Source organism: Geotrypetes seraphini, chromosome 7 (genome assembly GCF_902459505.1).
Source record: "Geotrypetes seraphini chromosome 7, aGeoSer1.1, whole genome shotgun sequence".
Classification (NCBI taxonomy): domain Eukaryota; kingdom Metazoa; phylum Chordata; class Amphibia; order Gymnophiona; family Dermophiidae; genus Geotrypetes; species Geotrypetes seraphini.
This window is the reverse complement of record NC_047090.1, coordinates 99,409,450-99,434,371: the sequence shown is the minus strand read 5'-3', so window position 1 is coordinate 99,434,371 and position 24,922 is coordinate 99,409,450. Positions and strand designations below refer to the sequence as shown.

Genomic DNA, 24,922 nt, shown 5'->3' with positions numbered 1-24,922 from the left:
CCGTCTCCTGTAGATAGAATAGATTTTGCACTCGACTATAAGTGGGAATCGTCGGATTTATCATATTTTATATAGAACATTTGTACCTCTCAACTCCACCCAGCCCCTACACAACAACTGCATTTAAGTGTACCATACTTTTGTACATCTGTACTGAGTCACACAGTTTTAGAGTAACCAACTGTATGAAGGCTGATCCTTACCCTCTGCCTTTCCCCAGGATGCTGGACACACCCTATAATATCTCCAGCTAGCCCAAGACCAAACAGCAGCACTGCCATTGAGCCATAACAATGGCTGCATATTGTGTACTAAAGCATATTAGCTGTTCAGTCCACACATCAGAGCTTTCATAAGTAAATTAATTTGCAAGGATAAGCAGCTTATTGCCATATAGTCTCTTATTCTACCATTTTATTGTTCCTGCTTTGTCTTTTCCAGGAGCGCTCTCTGCCATAGATATGGTTGAAGTAAACCCTCTGCTTGGAGCCACAACAGCAGATGCAAACGCTACTGCCAGGCTCGCGGTAGATGTCATTGCATCCTGCCTTGGCCAGACAAGAGAAGGTGCACATGTCGTCATTGATGAACTCCCCACTCCCGATTCGACGTATGAATCGGACCAGGAAGAAGAAGTGAGACTTTAGAAGCCATGCCAGCATGTTTCACACTGTGCGTTCCAGAGCTCCGAGCCAGCATGTGCGTGGAGGGATATTACAATTGGCTGTGTCAATACTGTTTGAAAAGAACGTCGTGCGTTCAATTATTGCAGGGATATTTTTGTTTTAAAAAGACTAAAAAGTGTACTGTTTCTTGACCAATATCTGCTGTACGAGTTAGATTTTATTATTTTTTCGTAGAATGATTAGATAATGAATTCTAGGGCTATTTAAATGAATAATAAACACAATCATTTCCACACTGATTATTATTGACCAATTATATATTCTATATAGAGAAGGCTTTCCTACAGTTTTACAAGTCCATAACCAGCCCTCAGTCCAAGATGCATTAGAGAGCTTCACAGATGGCCCATAAACTGGTTGCCTGTTTATTCCTCCTAGGAAGTCACCAGTAATTTTTTTGCAGCCTTTACCTTCATTGGGGGCATTCAAAGTCAAGCCATTATTCAAATGTTCGTTGACATAATTGGACATATGACAAGAGAAATTAGAATACCCAGGAAACTCAGCTCTTATGAAAGAACTTGTAATAAATCACACCTCCCAAAATGGCAAGCTCCAAGAGAATGACAAAGGACAAGAGCAGCTTGTTTGTCATAATTCTGAAAAAAAAAAGAAAAAGCAGAAAAATGTGTAGCCGCATTTTACTTTTTACTGTACATAATACAGGCAATGAACAAAAGCACTAATGCTTTACTAACAGAACTGTAATCTATTATAGTCCCTATGGATGTTAGATATATACTGAATCATTTTCCATTTGTTTTGTGTACAAATGAAAAAGAAAACCAGACATTGAAAAATATGTGTTTCACTAACCGAGAATATTAAGCAAAGCAGGATTGACCCAAGGAATAAGTCTGAGAAAACCAGGCGTTTCACACACAAATACTTGATTGAAGTTTTCAAAGCTGATAGATCAATGACTCAACACCACCATGTTTCAGTGAACAGAGCCTGTATCAGGGGTCCAATTTATATACAATGACCTCATCATTTAAAGAGCATCGGGCAAAGAAATAGCAAGTTCTTCCTTGAGGGCAACTATTTTTGTGCTTGATGATCTTTTAACGATATTTCCATTATCACTGTACATAACTGATGCTTTATATTATCCAAAAAAATGAATTAGTCCACTGACTGGAGGCATTGTTTGATTAAACTTGGCTGTGTTGGGTCACTGGATCCCTCAACTTTTATACTTCAGTAAAAGTGCTATTTGTGTGAAACTCTGGTCTTCTCAGACTTATTCCCCGAGGCAATCCCACTTTGCTTCATGGTCTTTATATCCATGGGGTACAGGTTCTTCCTCTGTGCATCACTAATTGAAAAAAAAAACCCCACACTGCTAACATGATGAATGGAAACACAATCGTATGGCTGAAATGAACCAGTATGTTGTAAATTCTTTCAAAATAGCCTTGGGTAATAGCTGATACAGATGGGAAAGCGGGGATATTTTGTGCAGTTTAATATTGGCTAGGGACTGTTTAGCCATGCTGGGACCCAAGGCAGAAATTAAGGAGAGGACCCCCCCCCCCCTCAATCCCTTCTCCTCTGATTTCCCTACCTGCCATTACTACCACACACAAAAAAAACTTTAAATTACTTCTTCACTCACAAAGCACAGACACATGTGTATGTACCTTCGACAATTACATACTAAGAGCTAGATGCATTAAACAGGGTTGGTAAAACCGCATGGGTCCGCTGCAATCCGATTTTTAGCTGATTCCAAAAAAGCGATTGATACACAAACAAGTTTGCATGTAAATGGTTTCTGACAGATCACTGAGAGCGCAACTCTCGTACATGCGCAGAGCCGGCAGGTGAACTCTGAACAAATGAGATGCAGGGGAAGCACCGAAGCAGCCTCCTGCCACTTAGCTGTTCAGGGCATGAAACCTTTTTTTTTTCTTTTTAATGAACACCCACACACAACATCCGACCACATTAAAAAAAAAAAATAAGTCACACCAGCCCCCTTTCTGACCACAGCCATCACAACCCCCCCCCCCCCCCTCCATGAGACAGGAGGGATGCCCACTCCTTGCCTCAGCAACCCACAGTAGTGAAAATGGCAGGAGGGATGCTACTCCCTCCTGCCAATGGAGGCCCCCCACCTACCAGGCATTCCGCCCCAAAAGGAACCATTCCCTCCCCTTCCCCCCAAAAAAGACAAGAGGGATGCCCACTCCTTCCTGCCAAGGGAGAGGCCCACCATGCCAGCCACCTTTATGAACCATCCCCTACCCTCCCAAAAAAGGCAGCAGGGATGCCCACTCCCTCCGATCACTGGATGCTCCTCCGAACCTTTCCCCCCATACCTTTTTTTTTTAAACTATATTAGCTTTATTTCTCTAATAGGGGAATAAAGCTAGAGTAGATAAGAAGGGATAATAACCTCACTTGTTCAAAATGATATAGCACTGATGACTAGGAATACATGGTAACTGCAAAGGCTTTTTGTTAACTACTGGGGGCATTACCAACATTTTGCCACTTAGTTAATGCAGAATAAAAAGTTCTTTACTGCATATTAACTGAATGGCAGAAAAAACAATGCAGTTATCTACATCTATTCCAGATAGTGTTAACCATACCGCAGAATAACAAGCTACAGTTCCATTCTATTAGTTAATGCAGAATTACCACAGGTCAACAATAAAGGCACCACATGCTAATTTCTAACTAGGCTATTAACAATCACTTACCGCTGATACATCTGACCAAACCAACCCCAAGACACAACTGTGGAACAAGCAGACTTGTCCCTTTCCATCTCAGGCCCACATCATCTTTCAGTGACCCAAACAGCTTTCATAAACTTAAACTTACTTTCTTGACATAGTGCGCAGAATCTTTCGACTTTTACTCAAGTTCTCACTGGTGTTTACCAACTGTAAAGAAAGATACACTCTTGGTTATTTGTATACCTCCAATTCAAAAAAATATGGCACACTGTCCAAAAATCAAATGTATCACAAAAGTATCTGAAGACAAACTGCAGGTAAATTTTTTTTTTTTTTTAATTCATTGGAAACTTACAAAACACAACAGTATAACCAGGCAAAAATACACAGACAAAATAAAGTCATCCGTGTGGTTCCTTCACGGAGAATTAAAGATACCATACATCACCAAAAGAAAATCATTCCCATCCCCCTTCCAAGCACTCCAGTGTCAAAAGTTCAAAATAGAACTTATGGGACAAACCCTCCCAAACAGGGGCCCAAATACCCTTAAATTTTCTCCACTGACCTAGGCCACCCTTTTTGATATCCATGTATTCAAATTTTAACAAAGTAAACAATTCGTTCCTCCACATTGTAATTGTGGGCACTTCAACTTGCCGCCACAGAATAAGAATACATTTCCGAGCCAATAAAGAAGCTTTTTGCAGTAACAGATTCCCCCCCCCACCCCCTCTTAGACAATCCCAGAGTAGTGACCTGTGCAAAAAGCAAGACATCTGCCCTCAAAGGAATCCTCTTATGCAGTAAATATAGTTCAACAAAAGACCAAACCGTTTGCAGTCTCTCGCACGTTCAAAACATGTGAAGCAGGCCAGCAGGAGTGGGCTGGCACTTAGGACACCGAGTATGGGATGCATACCCTGAGACATAAGCCCAGTAGGGAGACACATAAAGACGTAGGAGAAATTTATATGGCTGTTCCTGCAAAACAATGGAGCAAATCAAACGAAGTAGATGTTTCATAAGACGATGCAATCCATCACCTGTGATATGTGCGGAAGGGGAAAGATCCCAATTCCACACTGCTGTCAAACTGTCATAATCTCAAGAGGCACTGAAACCTCCTAAGCTGACCTGGTGAAAAGACAAACTGATCCTGGTCAGATGCGATAAAGTTAAGGTCTTGCACGCCACATCGGCCATATCTTCATTCAAAGTAGTAGTATCCAAAGACTGAAAATAATGTGATACCTGACGATAGTAGAGCCAGTCCCTGACCTGTAAACAACCTGTAGCTTGTAAGTCGTGAAAGGAAAGAGGTGTACCCCCTCAAACACCATATCACGCACATAGCAAAGGCCTTTATCACTCCATCTCTGCAAGTAAAGTTTAGTAGCATCAGGATCCAAATCAGTAGGTAAAATTTTAATTGGTATATGGCAAAGAGACGCCTTCTACACAAAAGAGAATAAGCTGCCTTATCTAGTGTCTAAAATGTAAATTAATAGGGCAAAGAAAATGTCTTGTTAGCTCTCAGTTTTTCTTGTGTTCCCAGCAATTGATGGGAAGACTACTAAAACATCAACCTGTTCACAGTAGACCTTAAGCCACATTAAAGATTTGGTATATACATAGGGCACATGGGATATACAGAAAACATATGGGATAGAAAAAAGGCAGGAGGTGGTGGGCATAAAAGATTACAAATGAATACAAGACGGGAACTTGAAATGATATAAATATAAGAGGTTCTGAAGATCGACGTCCATATAGATATGATATGCCCACCATTCTATTTGATAATTTTATTGAATTAGCAACAGGTTCAAAGGGAAGGTGTAAAGGGGTTTCATTTTAAGAAATAGAAAGAGATTCACATTGATATTTATGAGAATAGGTCATTGTGACAATTGAGGTTTATTCTGAAAGACGTCCATAAAAAGGAATGTTTTGATCATCTTTAAAACCCATTTTTTGCTACTATAGGTAACTGTGTTACTGACAGGTCTGCCTGTTTTTATTTTTCTTTTTTTTTCAATGCCACAGATATTTTATGTATTTTACACAAGCAAAATATCTGCCCATAAAAAAAAATGAAAAAAATCCCCCACTGCTGCCAACACCCCCCTGAAGAAAAAGACCCCTCCCCCACAAAGAAAAAGGCAGGAGGGATGCCAACTCCCTCCTGCCCTGAAGATACTTGCCTGCTCCCCGAAAAAAAAAAAACAGCAGGAGAGATACCCATTCCCTCCCCTGAAGGCGCCTGCCTGGAAAGGCCTCCCCCACTCTCCCGAAGAAAAAGGCAGGACAAATGGCCAATCAGGGACTTCCTTAGGCTCCTTCCTAAGGAAGTCCCTGGATTGGCTCAGATGCTTCAGCCCCTCCCAAGGGAGGAGCCCGAGGCATCTAAGCCAATCAGGGCATTAGGCCCCTCCCTGTGCATCACATGATGAACCAGGGAAAGGCCTAAGGACCAGCGTCGTCATCAGGGAGGAGGAGCAGGAGGTGTTTTCAATACCTCCTGCTCCCAACATCAAGGAAACAGTGAGAAGGCTAGATGCTGGCGCTCACAGTTTTTCATATGCTTGAAACAAACTGCCTGACAGTATGTCAAGCTCCAACTCTGGCAGTATTCAAATTCAGACCCAAAGCCCACTTCTTTGAAGCCACTTCCAATTCCAAACTCCAATCCACCTGCTACGCACCAATATCTGTCTTATTCCTGCTGTAATTCCCCCACCTGAGCCCAATAACTATCCCCAGTTCATGTTCAAGTCCTGTGCAGTAAAGAGGAACCAAAGCACCACACTAAGGAAGAAATTCTGCTCTTTAAAGGCAAACTAATCATGGTTATGGAAATGTTTAAAATAACCAGGTTATTGTTCAACAGTCAACGAGAGTATATCACTGTAACCAGAGGTCTGGTCACTGACTGTATCACTCTCAGATAAGGAAAATGTGTTTTATGACGAGCTCATTCTTACTGAAACCTTTATTTGCCAGGGTAGGGATACACCTCTCACCAACAGCACCTGCTCCCATTGTGCCTGTAAACACTCACACGGCCTTTGGTGCGCTCCAACTGCTCACGCTGCTGTCCGAGCTCCTCGATGATTTCAGAACCAATCTGATCCGTTTCAGCAGCTATCCTGTGGCTGCGTTCAATGCTCTGCGTTGCTCGGTTCAGACTGTCTGTGCCCTGCACTAGTAATACCCTCTTTGCTTGTAAATTTGTCTGCAAAACAATAAAAAGGCACAGCATTTTATATAAACAGCACAACTTAGCTCATCTAGCTGTACACTATCTTCACAACACTTTTGGACAGTTTATTCTCCTCTTCAAAAGATTGGAAAGTTGAATATTCTTTTAAAAAATGTAAATTTTCTTGATTATTAGGATATCTGTAGTCAAAAGATAGAGAAAATAAGTGGCAATAGTGGATAGGAAATAAGAGCAGGCAAGGTGGTCATATGATAGGGAGTGTAGCATAACAGAGGTAGAAACCAAAACCATGTACAATGATGATCAGGCTTTTTTGGACATAGAGGAGCACAACAGAAATAGAAATATGAGGAGGGAGAGTAAAGCAAGCTGTTTTATATTTTGCACTGGTATTTTAGCTCTAGAATTGTTTCATATATTAAATTGTTACTTTCAATCTTTGTTTTGAGAACTAGCAAGCTACAAATATTTATATCTACATGTGAATAGATATACAAATAGTTATAGATTTAATTTTTCACTTGAATTGACATCTCTGGCCTACTTTGTACACCCTTGCCTTGAAGGCAAGGGTATACAAGAATAACCCTCCTCTCCAGCCTTAATAAACCTGCTGCCGGAACCCCATTTTACATCAAAATACAACATCTATATATTATCCTTCAAAAATCTAGGTCCCTCCCTCCTTCATTTAGTACAAACTCAGAGCCATATTCTCAAAGCTCTGACACAATGGTAAAAAAAAAATAAAAATAAAAAAAATACCGTGGTGGGAGCAATTTTTGTTTTACAGGCAATTCTCAGCACAATAACATGTAAATTATATCCATGCTATGTGTACAGAAAATCACCGGTAAAGGGGGGGAGGGGGGGTCTGAGGACCTGTGCCTAGTGCATGCTCAGACGAGCAATCACTAGCTTGCTGCAAAAAACAAAACAAAACAGCCCCTGCTCTCCCTGCCTGAACCAGTAAGCAGGGGCTGCTTTTTTTTTTTTAATGGGTGCCACTGTTGTGTGTGCACAACACACGCATAAGAGCTACACCTATTAACCCCCCCCCCTCAAAAAAACAAACAAACACACACCCCGATAATGGAAGCCCTCCACACCCCCAACATCAGGGTACTTTCTTTTTCTGAAATATTGGCAGGAGGGATGCCCATTCCTTCCTACCACAGGGTTGGAGGGACCTCCCCATGCCGAGGGACCCCCCCCCCTGAAAGCAAGCCCTCCCCCCCAACAGCTCCCTACCACACCAAGCCTGGTGGTCTGGTGGCTCAATTTCCCCCCCCCCCAACCCCCTCATACCTCTTCAAAATTGCAGGCCTTCCCCTTCCCAGCACACCCTGGGATGTACCAGTAAGGAGCAAATCTTCAGTCCTGCAGCACTAATAGCAACCTTACTAACAGGTTGTCTAATGCCTGCATCGGACCCTTTCCATTATGACCCATCCTGCTCCTCCCCTTCTGTGAGCAAGGTTGCCACAAGTGCTACAGGACCAAAGACTTGCTCGCTTACTAAAAGGTGCAAGGGGGAGGGAGTTGGGGAGGAGAGCCAGGCAGTGCCAGGAGAGATGTGTGACTGTACAGAGCGTCGCCACTGTTGGGGGGGGGGCCTTGGGGACCTGGCCCCATCACTTGGGCTCAGGCTGGCACTGCAGGGCCAACAACTTGCTGCCTCATTGAAAAGGTACATGGGGAGGGAAAGAGAGCCACAAGGAGGGCTGAGAAGGGAAGGAGAGAAGCCAGATCTGAGAATCTTGAAAATCCAAAAATCTAGATCGACCCAACCCCCAAGCAGATTTTCAGACCTGTACCATCATAGTATGTGACAATTCTGTAGTCTAAGCACATACCTTCTAGGAACTAATCAGAGACCAACCAGTAATCAAGAGAAGTCTCCACAGATGAAAATCTAGGCAGTAGTTCAAGCCTGTCCTTAGGATAAATCCAGCTATTTTCATATGCAGGATATCAACAATGAATATGCATAAGCTAGATTGCATACAAGAAAGAAGATACATGCAGATCTCTCATATGCATATTCATTGTGGAAATCTCAAAAAAAACAGAAAAGCTGGGGGTGTCCCAAGAACTGGGTTGAAAACCACTGTTTTAGGACAATGCACTGAAGCTTAAGAACATGGCATTCACTACAATACAGGGCTGTAGTAAAATATTCTGGCATAGAAATTCCAAAGTATTAAGAGCTGCACAAATAAGATGGTGTGCTCATTGCTCACACTCTGCTCATTTTCAGTGTTGTAAATCCCATATCGGATGTCATTCCGTGATGCTGGTCCCACCCCCAGGTCTGTGCTTCTCATATCTCGCTGCAGCTTTCCAAGGTCTTTCTTGTAAGATCGAAGTTTGGTCATCATCTGATTGCGAAATATCACTGGGGCATACTTCAGTTCTTCTTCCATTTCTACCAGCTTAGGGAAAAGAGCACATAAGAATGTAAACGGCTTGGTCGGCTTGGGATTCTACCATAGGGAACCACAAAAAGAGTATTTTACTATGAGGAGGTCAGCAAAATGAACACCTGACTACACAGTAAGTAAAATGAATATCCTCAGGCAAGATATACAAAGCACTGTGACCATACACACAAAACAAAAAACATTTTTTGGCCGATCGAGCTTTCTTCTGTAAATTTGGATAAAATATGAATCTACAGGTTGGAGAAAAAAGGAAAAACCAATAGAAACACCTAACGAAAACGTAAGGTTTCCATTTCTTTGAAGAACATCAATACACAAAGAAAAAGCAAAAACCCACCTTTCTGCTTCTCTTACCATCTCATTGGCTTCCTGTTGCTTCTCATCAAATTCTCGTATCTGTTTCTTCTTTTCCTCTACAAAATAAAATGGCTGTGCCATTAGTACTAGGAAAATGCTTCGTGTAATGAAGCTGTACTGTATTGTAGAAATCTTCAAAAAGAGAGTTTGCAATAATCCAGCACCGTATCTACCTCTCCCATCATCTAATCCAGTGTTCAACCTTTTTACACCTATGGACCGGCAGAAATAAAATAATTATTTTGTGGACCGGCATCGGTCCACGGACTGGCAGTTGAAGAACACTGGGCTAAGTCGTGGGCAAGACCCCGCCCATCTCTACCCAATCTCCACCCCAGTCCTCACCCCATAATAGTACTAATTGTAACACTATTTTTTCCATTCAGTTTTCATAGATACATACAATATAATCTTATTAATACCACATAATGGTTAACCACAAAATTAAACTACACAAAGCACACAGATAGCAGATGTAAATTCTCAAAATTGACATAATTCAATCACTAAATTCAAAAATAAAATCATTCCCCTCCCTACCTTTGTTGTCTCCCTTCCTCCATGCTATGCCTTACCTTCTGGCCTGCTCCCGCTTGGCCATTTTATGCCGCCCCCGGTGTTATCTTCAGGCCGGCTCCCTCACTGATGCGGGCAGCGGCTCCTTGCACGTCCCGCGCCTCCTCTGGAATCTTTCCCTCTGCCGTTGCGACGTCAGAGAGAAGGCTTCCGGTTCAGGCGCAGGACGCGCGTAGGAGCCACTGCCCGTGGCTTTGTGCACCGAATCAGTGAGGAAGAGGGAGCTGGCTCGAAGATAACGCCGCATCGATCGCACCCATGGACCAGCGGTTGAAGAACACTGTTTTGGGCCTGATGCACGTGCCGGCCCTGTGGACCGGCAGGAAATTTCTGAGAACCAGTACCGGTCCACGGACCGTTGGTTGAAGAACACTGATCTAATCAACCAGCGGCTCCCCCAACTTCCAAAGGCTAAGTTACAAGGTCACCATAGAAGCTGTGTTTTTCTCTTTTCTCCCCCTCAAAGAAATGTGTGTTCTTGGTGCAGTTCAATATATGTAAAGTCCCACAACAATAGAATCCAAAGCGAAAGTTAATTTGAACATTCAAATTTTAGGAGGAAAAGATTTCAGTGGGTAACCACAGGGGTTATCTATGTAACTCTCCGTGAGAATTTTAGTACCCCATCACCGATCAGAAAAACCTCCTTAAAAAATTGTCCACTGGCTTATTTGCTATTTACTTTTTCATACATATTTATAATCTTCTTTCATACTCCATTACAGCAAAAATCATAAACTTATCTTAAATTTCAGCAGTAATTCAGACAGACAGCAATGTTCAACAGAGTCCATTTTACAACTGCTTCATCAGGAGCTACTTACTGCCCAAATGCTTTCCACTCTAAAGAAAAAAAAAACAAAACAAAAAAAACAGAACATTGTTGCGATTTTACACTTATGGTAGATCCGGCATTAAAGTCTAAAAACTTCATGGCATTCCCTGCCCATGTAGCATTATTAAAGATATTTAGTCTCAATAACACCTTACCATGCTGCCTATCCCAATTCAAGAATGCACCCTGCTTCACCGCTCTCTACCTATTCTTCTGCTTGCAGTTCTCATGATCTTGAGGACAGCTTTAAAGGAAAAAAAAATTTTTCAACTACTGCAGTCTCTCAAAGCTCCAAGATTTTCAAAGCGCCAGGATTTTCAACTGTAGCACCTAATGACTTGGATACTATTTAGGACAGGGATCTCAAAGTCCCTTCTTGAGGGCCACAATCCAGTCGGGTTTTCAGGATTTCCCCAATGAATATGCATTGAAAGCAGTGCATGCACATAGATCTCATGCATATTCATTGGGGAAATCCTGAAAACCCGACTGGATTGCGGCCCTCAAGGAGGGACTTTGAGACCCCTGATTTAGGATGACATAAGATGCTATATTTTGATGTACTAAATTCTTAGGTGCAACAGATTTGGAGGTTTTTGGTAACATCTCTTTATTAAATAGAAACAGACAAGCATACAAACACCACAATCAAGAGTAATACAGGATAGAAAATCACATCGCTAAAACGGAGGGTCTTACTCACAGGCTGTCCAAGGCCTGCACCAGGCCCTTTCCTTATGACCCATCCTGCCAAAATCAAACAGTGGAAGCCTAGCGAACATAGAACCAAATAAACAATGTAAGTAAACCGAACCCTGAGAAGTCCCCCATTCCCTAAAACACCCCCTTCAATTACCCTCCTCTACCTCCCCTATATCAATGGGATAGCAATACTTTGCAATGACAGGGCAATTCTGCCGAGACTGTAACCTATTCAAAATCTGGCTCTGAGCCATCAGGGACCTAATAGTTAAGTAGGAAGTCCAAGTTTTCAAGAAACTTTACGTCTTTGATTGGAGAATAATGCTTGAGCCTGAATAATTTGTAATCCGCACAGAATTATAGGATACTAGTATTTAAGCCCGTTACATTAACGGGTGCTAGAATAGAAGTGTATGTCTGTCTTTTTTTCTGTCTCTCTCTCTCCTTGACCGCTGTCTTGTCTTTCTTTATTTCTGTCTCTCTCCTTGGCTGCTATCTGTCTGCTGTCTCTTTCCTTGGCCGCTGCCTGTCTGGTTCTCGTGCCTCTTCTCCCACCTACTTATCTTTCTGTGTGTGTGTCTTTATTTCTGTCTGTCTGTCTATCTCCGTGCCCCCTGCCTATCTTTTTATCATGGCCCTGCTCCCACGTACCATTTTTTTGTTTGGAGTGCAAAGGGTAACTGACCGCACAGAAACCGCTGCTGGCTCAGCTGTAGGAAGTGTAGGAAAGTGCTGAAAACTGCCATCCGCACACGCGCCGCTACTACCATGTCTCTGCCACGGAGCTACGGATCACGGAGGCAGGGATCACGGAGGTAGGAGTGCACATGCGCGCTTAGGGTTTTATTATTATTGATGTGGAATATAAATTATTGAAAAAAGAAGAAATAGGCAGCTCTCACTTTCCAGTTCATCGAGCTTGTTCCTCCAATATCAAAAAGGCGGAGGTTCCAGTAACGACCAATGGTTCAGAATACATTTCTCCTCAGCTATATAGCATTTACTGAGGAACAATTTCTCTGAGGTAGTGAGCATTGCCAAAAAAGAAAATTTCGAGAGCAGAACTGATAATGCATACATGGAAACTAGGGATTTCAATACAAGCTGTAAAAAGGAAACAATCTTTCTCCAGAAGGTTTGGATTTTATCACATTCACACAGACTGTGAAAATAAAAGTTCACTTGAATATTACATTTTATACAAAGTTGTGTTATCAACACTACCTACATAATATCCTTGACACTGGGAAAATACGCCCTAAGCAGCGTGCGAAATTGGCATTTCTGCAGCTCTGCACAGTGCAACTTTCCAGGAATTCTCTTAATAGCATATTGCAGAGCATCCACCCTTAATTCCCTGCCCAAATTCCTCTGCCAGGAATTCAGTATAGAGGAATAATTTTTAAGTGGCTTTAAATCAGTCAATCAATCTCATAAGAAAATAAGACACTGAGATTTTGGTCTTCAGCTTGGCTTCCAAAAAAGCCCAGAATTTACGACCAAATTCTTAAGACAGGGATAACTGAGAGGGAAGACACGTAATACGCTAATTGCAAATAAGCATACTGTATGCCTATTGCCGAGACACCTTTTTTGTTGCAAAGACATGAGTTAACAAAAAATACTGCCGCCACTTTCCAAAAACAGAGGGAGCAATATCAGGAGAAAACATTAAGTTCCCCACACGTTGTAACAGCACATTAACATGAGGGTCCTGACCCCATAAAGAAACGACCTGTTTCCAAACTGGCCAGAGCGGTCGAAATATGATACTACCTCGGACATGTTTAGATAGATCTTCCAAGTGGGCATGTTCAATTTATTTTTCTATAGAGTGCAAAGCATTCGGGCAATAAGCAGCTGCTAATGAAGAAGTTGTGAAACGGACTCTCCATTGAGCATTGCTATCTGCCAGCTGAAATTTAAGATGTTTATAATGATTTTTGCTTTACTGGAGTATAAAAGAAGATTAAGAATATGAATATGTATGAAAAAGTAGATAGCAAATAAATCAATGGACTTTTTTTTAGGTTTTTCCGATTGGTGATGGGGTACTAAAATTCCCACAGAGAGTTACATAGATACCCTCCTTGAATTTGAATGCTCATATTAATTTTTACTTTGGATTCTATTGTTGTGGGACTTTACATATATTGAATTGCAGTCTGTACAGTGTTATGGGTGCAGCACACCCTATCTCAACTTCCCTTGTCAATGGCTGAGCTGCAAAAGGCAGTAAACATAGGCCACCACATAGGCCTCAGGATACAAATTACTATGATCACTTAGGACTCCTTTTACTAAGCTGCGTTAGCGTTTTTAGCGCACACTAAACCCGCGCTATGTGGCTAGACCTAACACCAGCTCAATGCTGGCATTAAGGTCTAGCGCGCGTGCTATTCCGCGCGTTAAAGCCCTAACGCAGCTTAGTAAAAGGAGCCCTTAGTCTTATTTCTAGATACATACAATATCAGGACCCCTAACAATTTTCTTTTCTACAAAAACAGACCTGTGCAGCTTTTTTCACGTTTGTTTTTGAAATTTGTATTAATGAGCTGCCCTGCATGATTTCTATCACATCAGCTCATTAATGCTTTGACTGCAAGTCAACTACCGTATATACTCGAATATAAACTGAGATTTTGGGGACAAAAAAATGGCCCAAAATGGAGGGGTCTCTGTTTATATTCAGGTTAGCGCTGACTTGCGCCCCCCCCCCCCCCAAACCTTTTACAGGCCTCTGCTGGGCTTGCCCTGAGACCTCCTGCCTCCTGTCCCAGTCAATTCTAAGAATTTTTACCTCCCCTGCATACCTTTAATATTCCTGGTGGTTCAACGGTGAACCGTGCCAGGAGCAACCTTCTTTCGCCACTAACTGATTAGCTGCCATGAACTCGCAGCAGCCAAATCAGTTTTTGGAGACTTGTGGTTTTCAGAATTTTGGATACAGGATTATGTACTTGTACTTTTGTTTTCTTTGGACATGTGCACAGTGAAGCTGCTGTTACTTCCAATGTCTTTCAAAAGTTGCATGTATAAATTCAGAGTCAACACACGCCACCTACTCTCACCAGATGCTGCTTAGTGTAATATGTTTTATTGTCATGTCTATATTGTAAATTATAAATACCTCTTATTCCAAGTGATTAATATCCATTGTGATTTATGATTCAACCACTCTTAATAGCTACAAATTTCATAACTTTACTGAAGCTTCGGACCTCAGAAACACCACTCATTGCTCAAATGTTTATCATAGCAATAAGCTTGACGTGTTGTCTCCTCACTGGCCCACTTTTTTATTCTAATTGGATTTCAATATTTAAAGTGCAGTTTTTTAAAGTGCAACAGTTTCAAAGTGCTACTAGTCAAATGCTTTTACATATGTATTAAAGGTTTATGACTTATCTCAGTTTTTATGATCGGGAAAACTCGGATCCGACATGTTTCACGTATTCAACACTTTATCAAGGATCGTTTCTCACAATCATTCTGTCGTCACCCTATTAAGAGTGGTCGAATCATATATCACAACGGATATTTATCACTTGGAATAAAAGGTATTTGAGCTATATGCAATTCCAAGTTAGAGTACTAATGAAGAAATAACCATCTTAGTGGGACTATATTGTAAATTATTTCATCTCTGCCCTGTCTCGATCATATTGTGGATGTACTTTGTAACCCGTTCTGGGCTCCTTTGGGAGGACAGGCTAAATAATCGAGTAAATAAATAAATAAAATTTCCTAGAATTGAATTATGAAAAATGTCTCCCAGTAATCTAACTCCTTCCCCCTTCTTATTATAGTGGTCTAAGGAAGAAACTAACTCCAAATCAGTATTTTCTTTTTCCTTGGATTATTTTTTTCATTTGGAAATGGCTCTGTATTTCTGTGACAAGTGTTCATAACTTGCAATGATTTCATAAATTACGGTAATTAAAAAAAAGTTGCATGTATATAATATATGGTCAAAGGAAAAAGTGCCAGTAACTAACTCTTCTACACTGCCATGGACCTAATGGTAAATTTCTTGCATTATGGCCCAGATTCTGTAAACGACACCATTATCGGCAGCAGCCATCAAAAATGGCCACTGATCGCTTGTTAAACATGGCATGGTGCCATTTATAGAATTGCAGCTAAGTGAAAGGTAGGTAACGGAAATGTAGGTGAGGGTTTTAAAGGCCTACATTTCCAGCACCTACCTTTCATGAGAATCGCACCTAAGAAAGCACCTTTTGATTCCTAATGCCACTTCCAATGTTAACTACATCTACAGTGGTGTTAGGCATCATGCCTCCATAAGTGGGATAAGGAAAAATTATGTCCTTACCTGATAATTTTCTTTCCTTTAGTCACAGTAGATGAATCCAGAGACTAGTGGGATTACGTCCATCAACCAGCAGGTGGAGATAAAGAGAACCGAGTTGTCCTCAGCCATATTGGATGAACAGCCTCCTGCCCACTCAGTTTAGGTCTTCTCAGAGCAGCCGAAATAAAGCATATGAAACTCCTTTCCCCCACATGTGCTACCTGAACAATTGAAACTTAAAAACCGAGAATGCAACTCCTGCCAAAAAAGCATGCCAAAACTGCACCTTAGCATGACAAACACCTAAACTGAAACAGGGTGGGGCTCTGGATTCATCTGCTGTGACTAAAGGAAAGAAAATTATCAGGTAAGGACATAATTTTTCCTTCCTTGACATCAACAGCAGATGAATCCAGAGACTAGTGGGATGTAACAAAGCAGTCCTAACTTAGGGAGGGGGGGGAAAAAAACCCACTCCCCAAGCCCAACGCGCTGATGGCTATTCCATAAGTAGCCCCACACCCAGACCACCACTGTGGACACTTAAGAGACCAATAAACAATTGTGAAATCCTCCACTTCCAATCATGCCCTGCAGCAAACATTCAAGGAGATACGAAAACACAAAGCTCCAGAGAAAATGCGTAGAGAAGGCAGTAAAGAGACATAGCCTCAAAAGAACAGCCCAGAGATACAGAAAAGGAAGAGATAACAATAATTCTACCAGTGAGATCCGGATAGAATAAACTCAGGCAAGCTGCTATAGAAAGAAATAGACAACACAAACCAGGTCCGAATTTCTCCATGTGGCCAGAAAGACCCACTCAGGCCAGGCTCATTCCCTTTGCGACAGCTTCACCGATGACAGCCCATGCGACAATGACGCTGGTGGCTTCTTCTGGATAATAAAGAGAATACAGTTATATCCCAACCAAGACGCCAGGCCACCTGAGCGTCCTCACCCAAAAGGAGCCATCAGGTAACTCACAGAGTGGTTGTACTCTGGCCACACCTAAGTTGGATCAGTGATATCAAGATGAATAAAATTTGAACCTATATTCTCATCGATGTAGGAGCATAAAACCAGAAAACCTGGAAAAGCCAGGCAACAACTTGGAGAGGACTAGCATGGCAAGGACCAGAGACCCAAAATTCCTAGTCTTATCTGAAGCCCCCCATGGAAGGGAAGAAAGGCCACCCCCCCCCAAGAGGGAAGACCTGCATTCAAGTAGATGAACCTGGCGCTAGCCAGCATCAAACGAAGTCATTGACCTGCCAAAGAGAGAAGAAAACTCGAGGGTTACCAGGACGCCCAGAGAACTGTACCAAGACAGGTGGCAACAAAGCTTGCGATGTAAGAGTAGGTGACATAACCACTCCAAAGCCTACTGCCTCATCATAAAAGAAGCTGAGCGCATTGGTGTAGCCTGAAATCGAAGCAGCTATTGCCCCTACATATCTCAAGAGGTGAAAACTGCCTGACTACCAGAGTTGAATATTTTGCTAGTTAGAATCAAACGAAGACAATGACCTGTGAGACTGAGCGAGAAGAGAAGCAAGCTCAGAACCCTCTATATAGGCAATATGAGACCCAGTAAACTGTCAAAGACAGGAGAAAACCAAGTCAGCTACTGCTGCTGACGAGGCTACTAGGTCCCCTGTTTTTAAAGAGTCCATTATTGAAATGGTTTGGGGAAAACCACTGCTTATGCCTTTGAGTTGACCACTGACCCATGAATGTATGCACAGCAAGATGTGGTTTGTCACTGCCTTCTCTCTATGCGGAATGTGCTCCACTGCGAGAGTGAGTGCGATAGACAGATATGCATGCCAGCACCAAGAAACGTGACACTATTACCAGTGCCACTAATGTCCGTCTCCTGAAGGATTTAAGGATGATAGCCCTGGAAATCAAGGTTCAGGGCCAGAGACAGAAATGACAGCTCACCTACCTGAACCTCCAGTCTACGTGAGCGCATCTGCAACCCCACAGTACAAAATGTGCCTGGGACAAGTGCCGCCCAAGAACCTCACCAAAGTACCTGAGGCACTGTGGCTGAAAGAAAAACATCAACACTGCCTACCCCCAGGCCACTGCATCCTCTCCCTCACAAAAAAAGAGCAGCCCGCACTGTCAGCCAACTGGGACAGGCCAAGGCTCCCATACGCCCAATGGAATATCCTAGCAGCAGGCCACGACAGCATAGGAACCTGCATAGACAGAAAAATCACACTTGAGCGTAAGCAAAATGGTGCCCCCCGTCCAACGCTCAACCACCGCCCCTGTGGCGGCGACTGGGGCTGGTGGAGGAGGCATCCCTCCTCATATCGAAAAATGACTGACAGCCGTGGAGTCGGCCCACCCCAACCTCCTCCGTGCCGCAGCGGAAGAGAAGAGCCTAAGCCGACTGTCGCCAGGGCATCCTACTGCCCGCCGCTGCCTGTCCGAGTTGCAACATGATTGGCGACCAACAATTAGCCCAACCCCGGCAAATACCACAGCCACTATGACCCCACACTCGCACACACACACTGCAACAGCTGACCCGGACCTGCATAGGGAGCAGGCAAGTAAAACAGCAAAACACCTCCCTGCAACACCATGGCAGCCATAAACTCAAAAAAAGATCCCCAACCCCCACCTGAAAGACAGGGAGGGAGGGAACGGATTAACCAACCGCACTCACGAAAAAACCTATGCTGCCAGGCCAAGGTTCCCTCCCTGTTCAAGAGAGGAACGTGAAGGAGTATGGCTCCAGCCTCCAAAATAGGCGGCAACAAAGTCGCAGAACAAATCCGCTCTTGCCGAAGAGAGAAAAGGGTGCATGGGAAAGCATCCTTCAACACCCTATCAAGCACCACTGCCCCAAAGGCGCTACAGAGATCCCCATCGGAGCATGCCAGAAACATGCCAGCACCAGGGCTTCTTGCCAAAGCCGGCCCCCACCAACACCTGGACCATTGTCCCGACCATTTCTTGCACACACCAAAATTGCATGTGTGCAGAATTCAGGGAGAACAAGCTCAAACCTGAACTACCCCGAGTCGAGCCCCAAAGCGCTTTCGACTCCACCAAGACAAGATGGCCACGAGCAACAGAGCTGAACGCCGTCACCCCTCTCCTCACATCTTCTGCAGACCCATAAGAAAAACTCACCAACTGAAGGAGCCGGAACACAGACCTCTAGAAGTCCGAGAGATGTAGCCTACAATGGTGTAAGTAGCTGTTGAAAGCCATCACACCTTAAAACTGTGCACTTTTTTTTTCTTCTTCTGGGAAATGAGAAAGCACAGAAGGTAGAATGTCCAATAGGGAATGGGACCTGCGGTGAGGTAAGGAGCTGGGAGGGCCCAGGTGTAACCTCCAAAGCTGGCAGCATTCTGCCAGACACCCCTCCTTCCAAACAGCCAAGCCTGGCTTGAAATCTACCAGAATCCAGGAGCTGTGAGGAACACATCCTGCTGGCCAGGAGGTTATGCATCCAATATGGCTGAGGACAACTCGGTTCTCTCTATCTCCACCTGCTGGTTGATGGACATAATCCCACTAGTCTCTGGATTCATCTGCTGTTGATGACAAGGAATGGCGGCCTTTTTGGAGGTAATCAGGCACCTCTGATTTTTTTTTGAGTTTTAATTGTTTTTTTAATCAGCATAGCCAATTAGTGCACTAAGTAAACCAAGTAAACCCAATTAAGTTATGTGATGGTAGTATGCCTACCGCCGCCCAACTTTGGAAGGCATTATATGTAGGTATATTTAAATCCCCCCCTTTACGATTACTTATGTGCATTGTGGAAGGAATACCTAATGGCCTCACTATCAATTAAATACTGCGCATACATATATACTATGCAATATAACTACTGCAATGAACCCCTTTCTGCCTTGTGTGGCTAGTAACATGTATGCCTATTAGAAAATGACACGGTGGTTGTTACCCACGGCTAGCGGAGCGGAGGGAAGAAGATGGGTGCCAGACCAATTGGGGGAGGGGGGGGTGAAGGGAGAGGCACAGTAACAGAGCAAATGGAAGACGCAGAGAGAAGACACACAGTGGATGGAAGGAATTGAATGAGAAGATGAGAAAAGCAGAAACCAGACAACAAAGGTAGAAAAAAAATATATATTTATTTTCTTTAGGATAAAGTAGTATATTAGTTGTGTTTTTAAAAATTTATAAAAAAAAAAAGCTCTGCCAGCTGAACATCTGTTTCTCTAGTTCAGCAGCCAGAACTTTGATTTATAAGGAAGGAATAAGCTAAGTATTGCAGTACTGAGGCTTGTATGGATGCTACAGGGACGGGGTGGTGAATGGGATGGCAGTGACGGTGATGGGGTGGTGAAGGGGATGGCGGTGACGGGGCGGTGAAGGGAATGGCGGTGACGGGGCAGTGAAGGGGCCGGTGGGCCGGGGTAGTGACGGGGACAGATTTTTTCCCCCGTCATTCTCTAATGCAGTGGTTCCCAAACCCTGTCCTGGGGGACCCCCAGCCAGTCGGGTTTTCAAGATATCCCTAATGAATATGCATGGCAGTGACAGGTATGCAAATCTCTCTCATGCATATTCATTAGGGATATCTTGAAAACCCGACTGGCTGGGGGTCCCCCAGGACAGGATTTGGGAACCACTGCTCTAATGCATATCACTCAACCATGTGCTTCTGCAGAACAAAATCTGGCTTTTTCATCTCACACCACCATCTACTATGAGCTGAAGGTTGTCATGTTTAAGGGATTTGCCTGCCATCTGCTGGTCGTAAGATGGTCAGTGTCATTCAACTTTTGCTGAACTCTGATAATTTCTGGGAAACATTTTTAGCCTCCATGTCATGCTTCATCAACTTAGAAACATGCAAAAGCAGACATCAGATCTCATCTATAGATTGGCAGTCGGCTATTATGTAGACTAAGATTAGACTGAACTGCCTCACTTCATCACTTATTTCACAGAAATAAAATAGAAGGCAATAGCTTTTTACCAAAATGGCTTAAAAACATTTCTTAACTAGTTTTGGGGAACTAATACCACCCTCCCCAATCTTGCTCAGAAGAAAATGAGTAAAGACATCCACAATGAGGCAATTCTATAACAGGGTATCATGATGCTGCACAGTGACAAACTATTTATTTATTTATTTAATTTGATTTATATCCTGTCCTCCCCAGAGAATCAGAACAGGATACAAGGTAACATACATAACAATTAAACAAACGAGATGCAAACAATTAAGACAATATGGGCTATTCTATAACTACACTGGGAACCCAGATTCCATAGAATACCAGCAAAACACTGTTCTCCTTTGTCTCATTACTTCCTTAAGCAGTTTGCAAAGGGAAAATATGCAGCTTCTTTCCTACTGAAAACTGGGGCAAAGTCTGAATAAATTACCCACATAGTTTGAAAACTACCTCAGCAAAATAACCACCGTAAACTAGTACAAGCCTCCATCCTGAGTACTCTGGACTACTGCAACATCATATTTCTGGGAGCATACAAAAAGTCCCTCCACAAGCTAAGATTAATTCAAAACACTGCCGTCCGTCTCATCTTCGGACTCAAGAAATGGGAACATATCTCTCCATATCTCCAAATACTCCACTGGTTACCAGTAGAATCCAGAATGCTTTTCAAGTTTGCCTGCATCAGCTTCAAAGCAATCTTCGAGATGCTACCAACTTACCTAGCTTCCCAATTCCTCACCTACTGCCCAATAAAGACCTCCCGCAGAACAAACCTCTTTACTTACCCATCCCTGAAATCATGTCACTACAAGAAGTACCTAAACAGAATGCTTTCTTTCCAGGCAGCCCAACTGAACACATGGCTAGCAAAACCAATACTCGAAGCCACATCATACGCGGACTTCAGAAAATCTCTGAAGACCCGCCTCTTCAACACCACCTAAACTCTCCCCCTACCTAAACTCTCCCCCCTACCAGTTATAATACTCCTCAAAAGTCCTCCCCCTTCCCCCAACGCTTAATCCTGTACACCACTCTAACGCACATTATATATATCTAGCTGTAAACAGCATTGATTTCTTGTAACTGTTCATATTGTATCATCCTATAACTTAGTATAACATCCTGTATCTTATTGTAAACATTCTGTAACTGTTCTCTTGTTAATATCTTGTACCTTATTGTAAACACCCTAGTACCCGGTATCTTATTGTAAACATCCTGTAACTGTTTTCTTGTTAATATCTTGTACCTTATTGTAATCACCCAGTACCTGCTCACTTTGTATTATCCTGTATCCTACTGTTAACACTGTACTCTCTCTAGACACGACTTTCACTGTAAACCGCTTCGAACTTAGGGTATAGCGGTATATAAGAAATAAAATTATTATTATTATAAAAGGAACCTCTTTATGACATTGTATAAAAATGTAGTAGATCTGGCCAAATTTGTATATAGTGCCTGTGTTTCTTTAAAGGCAAGGTTTCTGCTCCACAGAAACAATGTGCATAGCACTGAGGAAGGGGGTTTCAGGCACTATGCAATGGCAACACTTACTGATCAGACTCATGGCTCATGTCAGCCAGGTTCTTAAAGGAGACCTAGCATATGGATGACGGAAGGCTTTTGAGCAAAATCTAGGTAAGACTAAAGGTGAGAGCCCCATTGCTCTTGGAATGCTGCTAACAAGTGATTATCAACAGTGGTGGTTGGATGCCTATGGCAGCAGTGCAAAATGCAGTTTCCCAAGTATTAGGTTTCCTCTGCATGTTACTGCATACCCCATAAGAGAAAGCCAAAAATAGATCTGCCTTCTTCACCTGTGCAGAGCACGCTCCATTCTGCTACTGTCTATTTGTCACTATTTTATTACCGTAGTGTGCTATGCAGCTTGCCAAGCTCATCTCAGTATTTTCTTAAAGCTGAGAAAGCATAAGCAAATCTATAACAATTTCTTAATTCATAAAAAGAACCTCTCAGAGAGCTCCACTGCCTACACAAATCACAATATATTCCCTAATATAAAGGCAGAAATTACAATGGATTCACAGCACTTAATTCATCTTTCAGGATTTCACTGTGGTTTAGTGAACAGAAATTCCTGCTGTTGTCATTAAAACATTTCCAGGTAGTTATATCACAACTTCTACTCGGACTACCACACATTAAGATTCAAGAATTTTTGGAGTAAAATTATACATGGAGTTTCCAAAACAGCTGAATGTTGACACATTGGAGTGCTGTATCTTCAGATATTATCCCATTTCTGGTGAAGCCAGAACTTTGTGAAATGGATTGGGTTTTTTTTTAGAGGATTTTTAACAACTGTTTGCTCTACTAGGAGAGGTGGTAGTGTGATCTTTCAGGAGATAATTAAGCAACCTCAAATTTCCACCGAGATACATAAGAAAATTGAAGCACTGGAGAATTTGTGAATTTTTCTCAAGTATCTATTTAAGCATCTGAGATAGAAGGTTTGTGATAAATGCTCTGAAAACACTTCAGGAATCAGTGTCACCCCTCTTTATGGCATACTATTTACCTTAGGCTAGGAGAAAAGCAAATAAAGAGCCAGTCATTCTCCCAGGTGTCTTGATGGTTTGGATTTGATTGATTTCTTTGTGAAATCTGGATCCAACCCATTGGAAACCTCAATGTCATTAAAAACTTATGCATTTAACCAGAACAGAAAGTTTGTTTGTTTTTAAGATCAAGGATCCCATATTTGTGAACTGCCAGATGTTGCACAGAAAAGGCAGATTTTGTTGTTGACACCAGGCACCTGCAGATTGAAGGTCTATTCTATGCTTAAATATCAAGGTGTACACATATTTCTTGAACCTCAACATGATTCAAAAGAGAAACCTAGATGATTTATCATACAATATGCACTCATCTATCGATTATGCTTCCTTTTGGAACCCTTAATATTATGGATTGGTAGAGGTGGTCCAATGATTTGGGTATTTTTCCTCTAATCATTAATTGGCTTTTCTTTATTGCAAAATGTATTTGCTAGTGTATTTAATTTAAAATTAGAGAAATAAAGCTTTGGAGGAGTAGACTTCCCCTGCTCCCAGCATTACATACTCTTTGTATCTCCAGATTCCAAGAAGCTCTTTTATCCATTTTCCCATAAAATGGACCTGTTCAATAAGAATGATAAGTTGAAGCAAAATATCTCTCACCTTCCCAGGGCTGGATCAGAACTTAGGCAAATCAGATACATGCTTCGGGCCCTAACAGTTGAGGGAGCAGATTTCTGCACCAGTAAATCAGTTGGCAGTCAGCAGAGATTAGAGCAAGGGCAGGCTAGAGACAATGTTACTCATAAAGTCTGGCCATCCTCTTCTATGTTGTCCTCTAGCTAACAGAAAAGCTGGTTAGCATGCAGTTATTACTAACTGCTTCCTACTCTGAAGGGTTTTCTTTAGCCTCCGGGTGGTGCAAGGAAAGGGCAGAACATTTTTTTTATTGGAGTTCAGCTGAACAAACCAACTTCTCTGCCCCTACCCTATTAAGACTCCTTAGTTGCTACTACTGGGGGCAAAAAAAAAACCCTCATCAGACTATGATCCTGGTAGCCCATTCCATTCCACCACAAATAATGCAGGGTCCTATAGTCTTCAAAAGCTAGCAGCGCCAACTGCAGAGGTCATAGGTCAAAAACATTATGTGCTAACCTCTGCCTTCTAGGGGGACAAGTTATCTGGTGCCTCCCACATGCCCGCCTGTACCTGGTTAAAACGATAGGTGGAAAGTGTGGAAACACAAAAAACAAAGATCTGCGGCATTTAAGGGTCATACGAGCATTTCAGTACTGTACTTCCAGCATCCAAAACTGCTTTACAGTCCACTACGCCAACTAATGACGCCGCCAGCCCTTACCTGCTCCATGGCAGCCGTAGACCCGCTCGGGGATAGCCTGCAGATCGGCATAGAGCCCCAGGAAAAGCTCCTGCAACTTTTCAAACTGCTCGGACGACATGATACCTTCTACCCCGGGCTCTGAGTCCAAGCGAGACTTCCTCTTCCCTGTCGGGGTCCTCTCATCTCCGGTTCCCGGGACTGCCCGACTCCCATACAGCGCCTGCTTGTTCAGCCCAGCGGACCTCAGCACC

At 42.7% G+C, this 24,922-nt stretch overlaps 2 protein-coding genes across 5 annotated transcripts in view; one reads left to right on the top strand and one right to left on the bottom strand.

Moving 5' to 3' along the window:
• The window catches only part of ARG2 (arginase 2), a 66,047-nt gene extending 65,122 nt beyond the window's left edge, over window positions 1–925 (top strand). For both annotated transcript variants that reach the window (XM_033952112.1, XM_033952113.1), the window contains one exon: window positions 442–925. In XM_033952112.1, the coding sequence (XP_033808003.1) occupies window positions 442–647 (206 nt within the window). In that variant the 3' untranslated portion in view covers window positions 648–925. The remainder of the gene's footprint in view (window positions 1–441) is intronic.
• VTI1B (vesicle transport through interaction with t-SNAREs 1B) lies at window positions 826–24,922 on the bottom strand. 3 transcript variants are annotated; one of them, XM_033952117.1, is made up of 8 exons: window positions 24,690–24,826; window positions 10,970–11,058; window positions 10,804–10,822; window positions 9,401–9,459; window positions 8,846–9,037; window positions 6,441–6,614; window positions 3,522–3,583; window positions 826–1,285 (listed from the first exon to the last, which is right to left on the bottom strand). In XM_033952117.1, the coding sequence occupies exons 2-8, from the start codon at window positions 10,970–10,972 to the stop codon at window positions 1,189–1,191; spliced, it is 606 nt and encodes a 201-aa protein (XP_033808008.1). In that variant the 5' UTR covers window positions 10,973–11,058; window positions 24,690–24,826; the 3' UTR covers window positions 826–1,188. The 3 variants fall into 3 exon arrangements, with proteins under 3 accessions (XP_033808008.1, XP_033808006.1, XP_033808005.1); XM_033952115.1 differs by lacking the exon at window positions 10,970–11,058; XM_033952114.1 differs by lacking the exons at window positions 10,804–10,822; window positions 10,970–11,058 and having other exon boundaries at window positions 24,690–24,922.

What these genes read in the sequence shown, in the direction of transcription:
- VTI1B (XM_033952114.1), bottom strand. Translation starts at nt 24,789, where the DNA reads ATGTCGTCCGAGCAGTTTGAAAAGTTGCAGGAGCTTTTCCTGGGGCTC. An exon ending in AACAGGAAGCCAATGAGATG is followed by an intron (nt 9,038 to 9,400) that starts GTAAGAGAAGCA and finishes CTTTTCCCTAAG; the next exon opens with CTGGTAGAAATGGAAGAAGA. An exon ending in TGGAGCGCACCAAAGGCCGT is followed by an intron (nt 3,584 to 6,440) that starts GTGAGTGTTTAC and finishes CTTTCTTTACAG; the next exon opens with TTGGTAAACACCAGTGAGAA.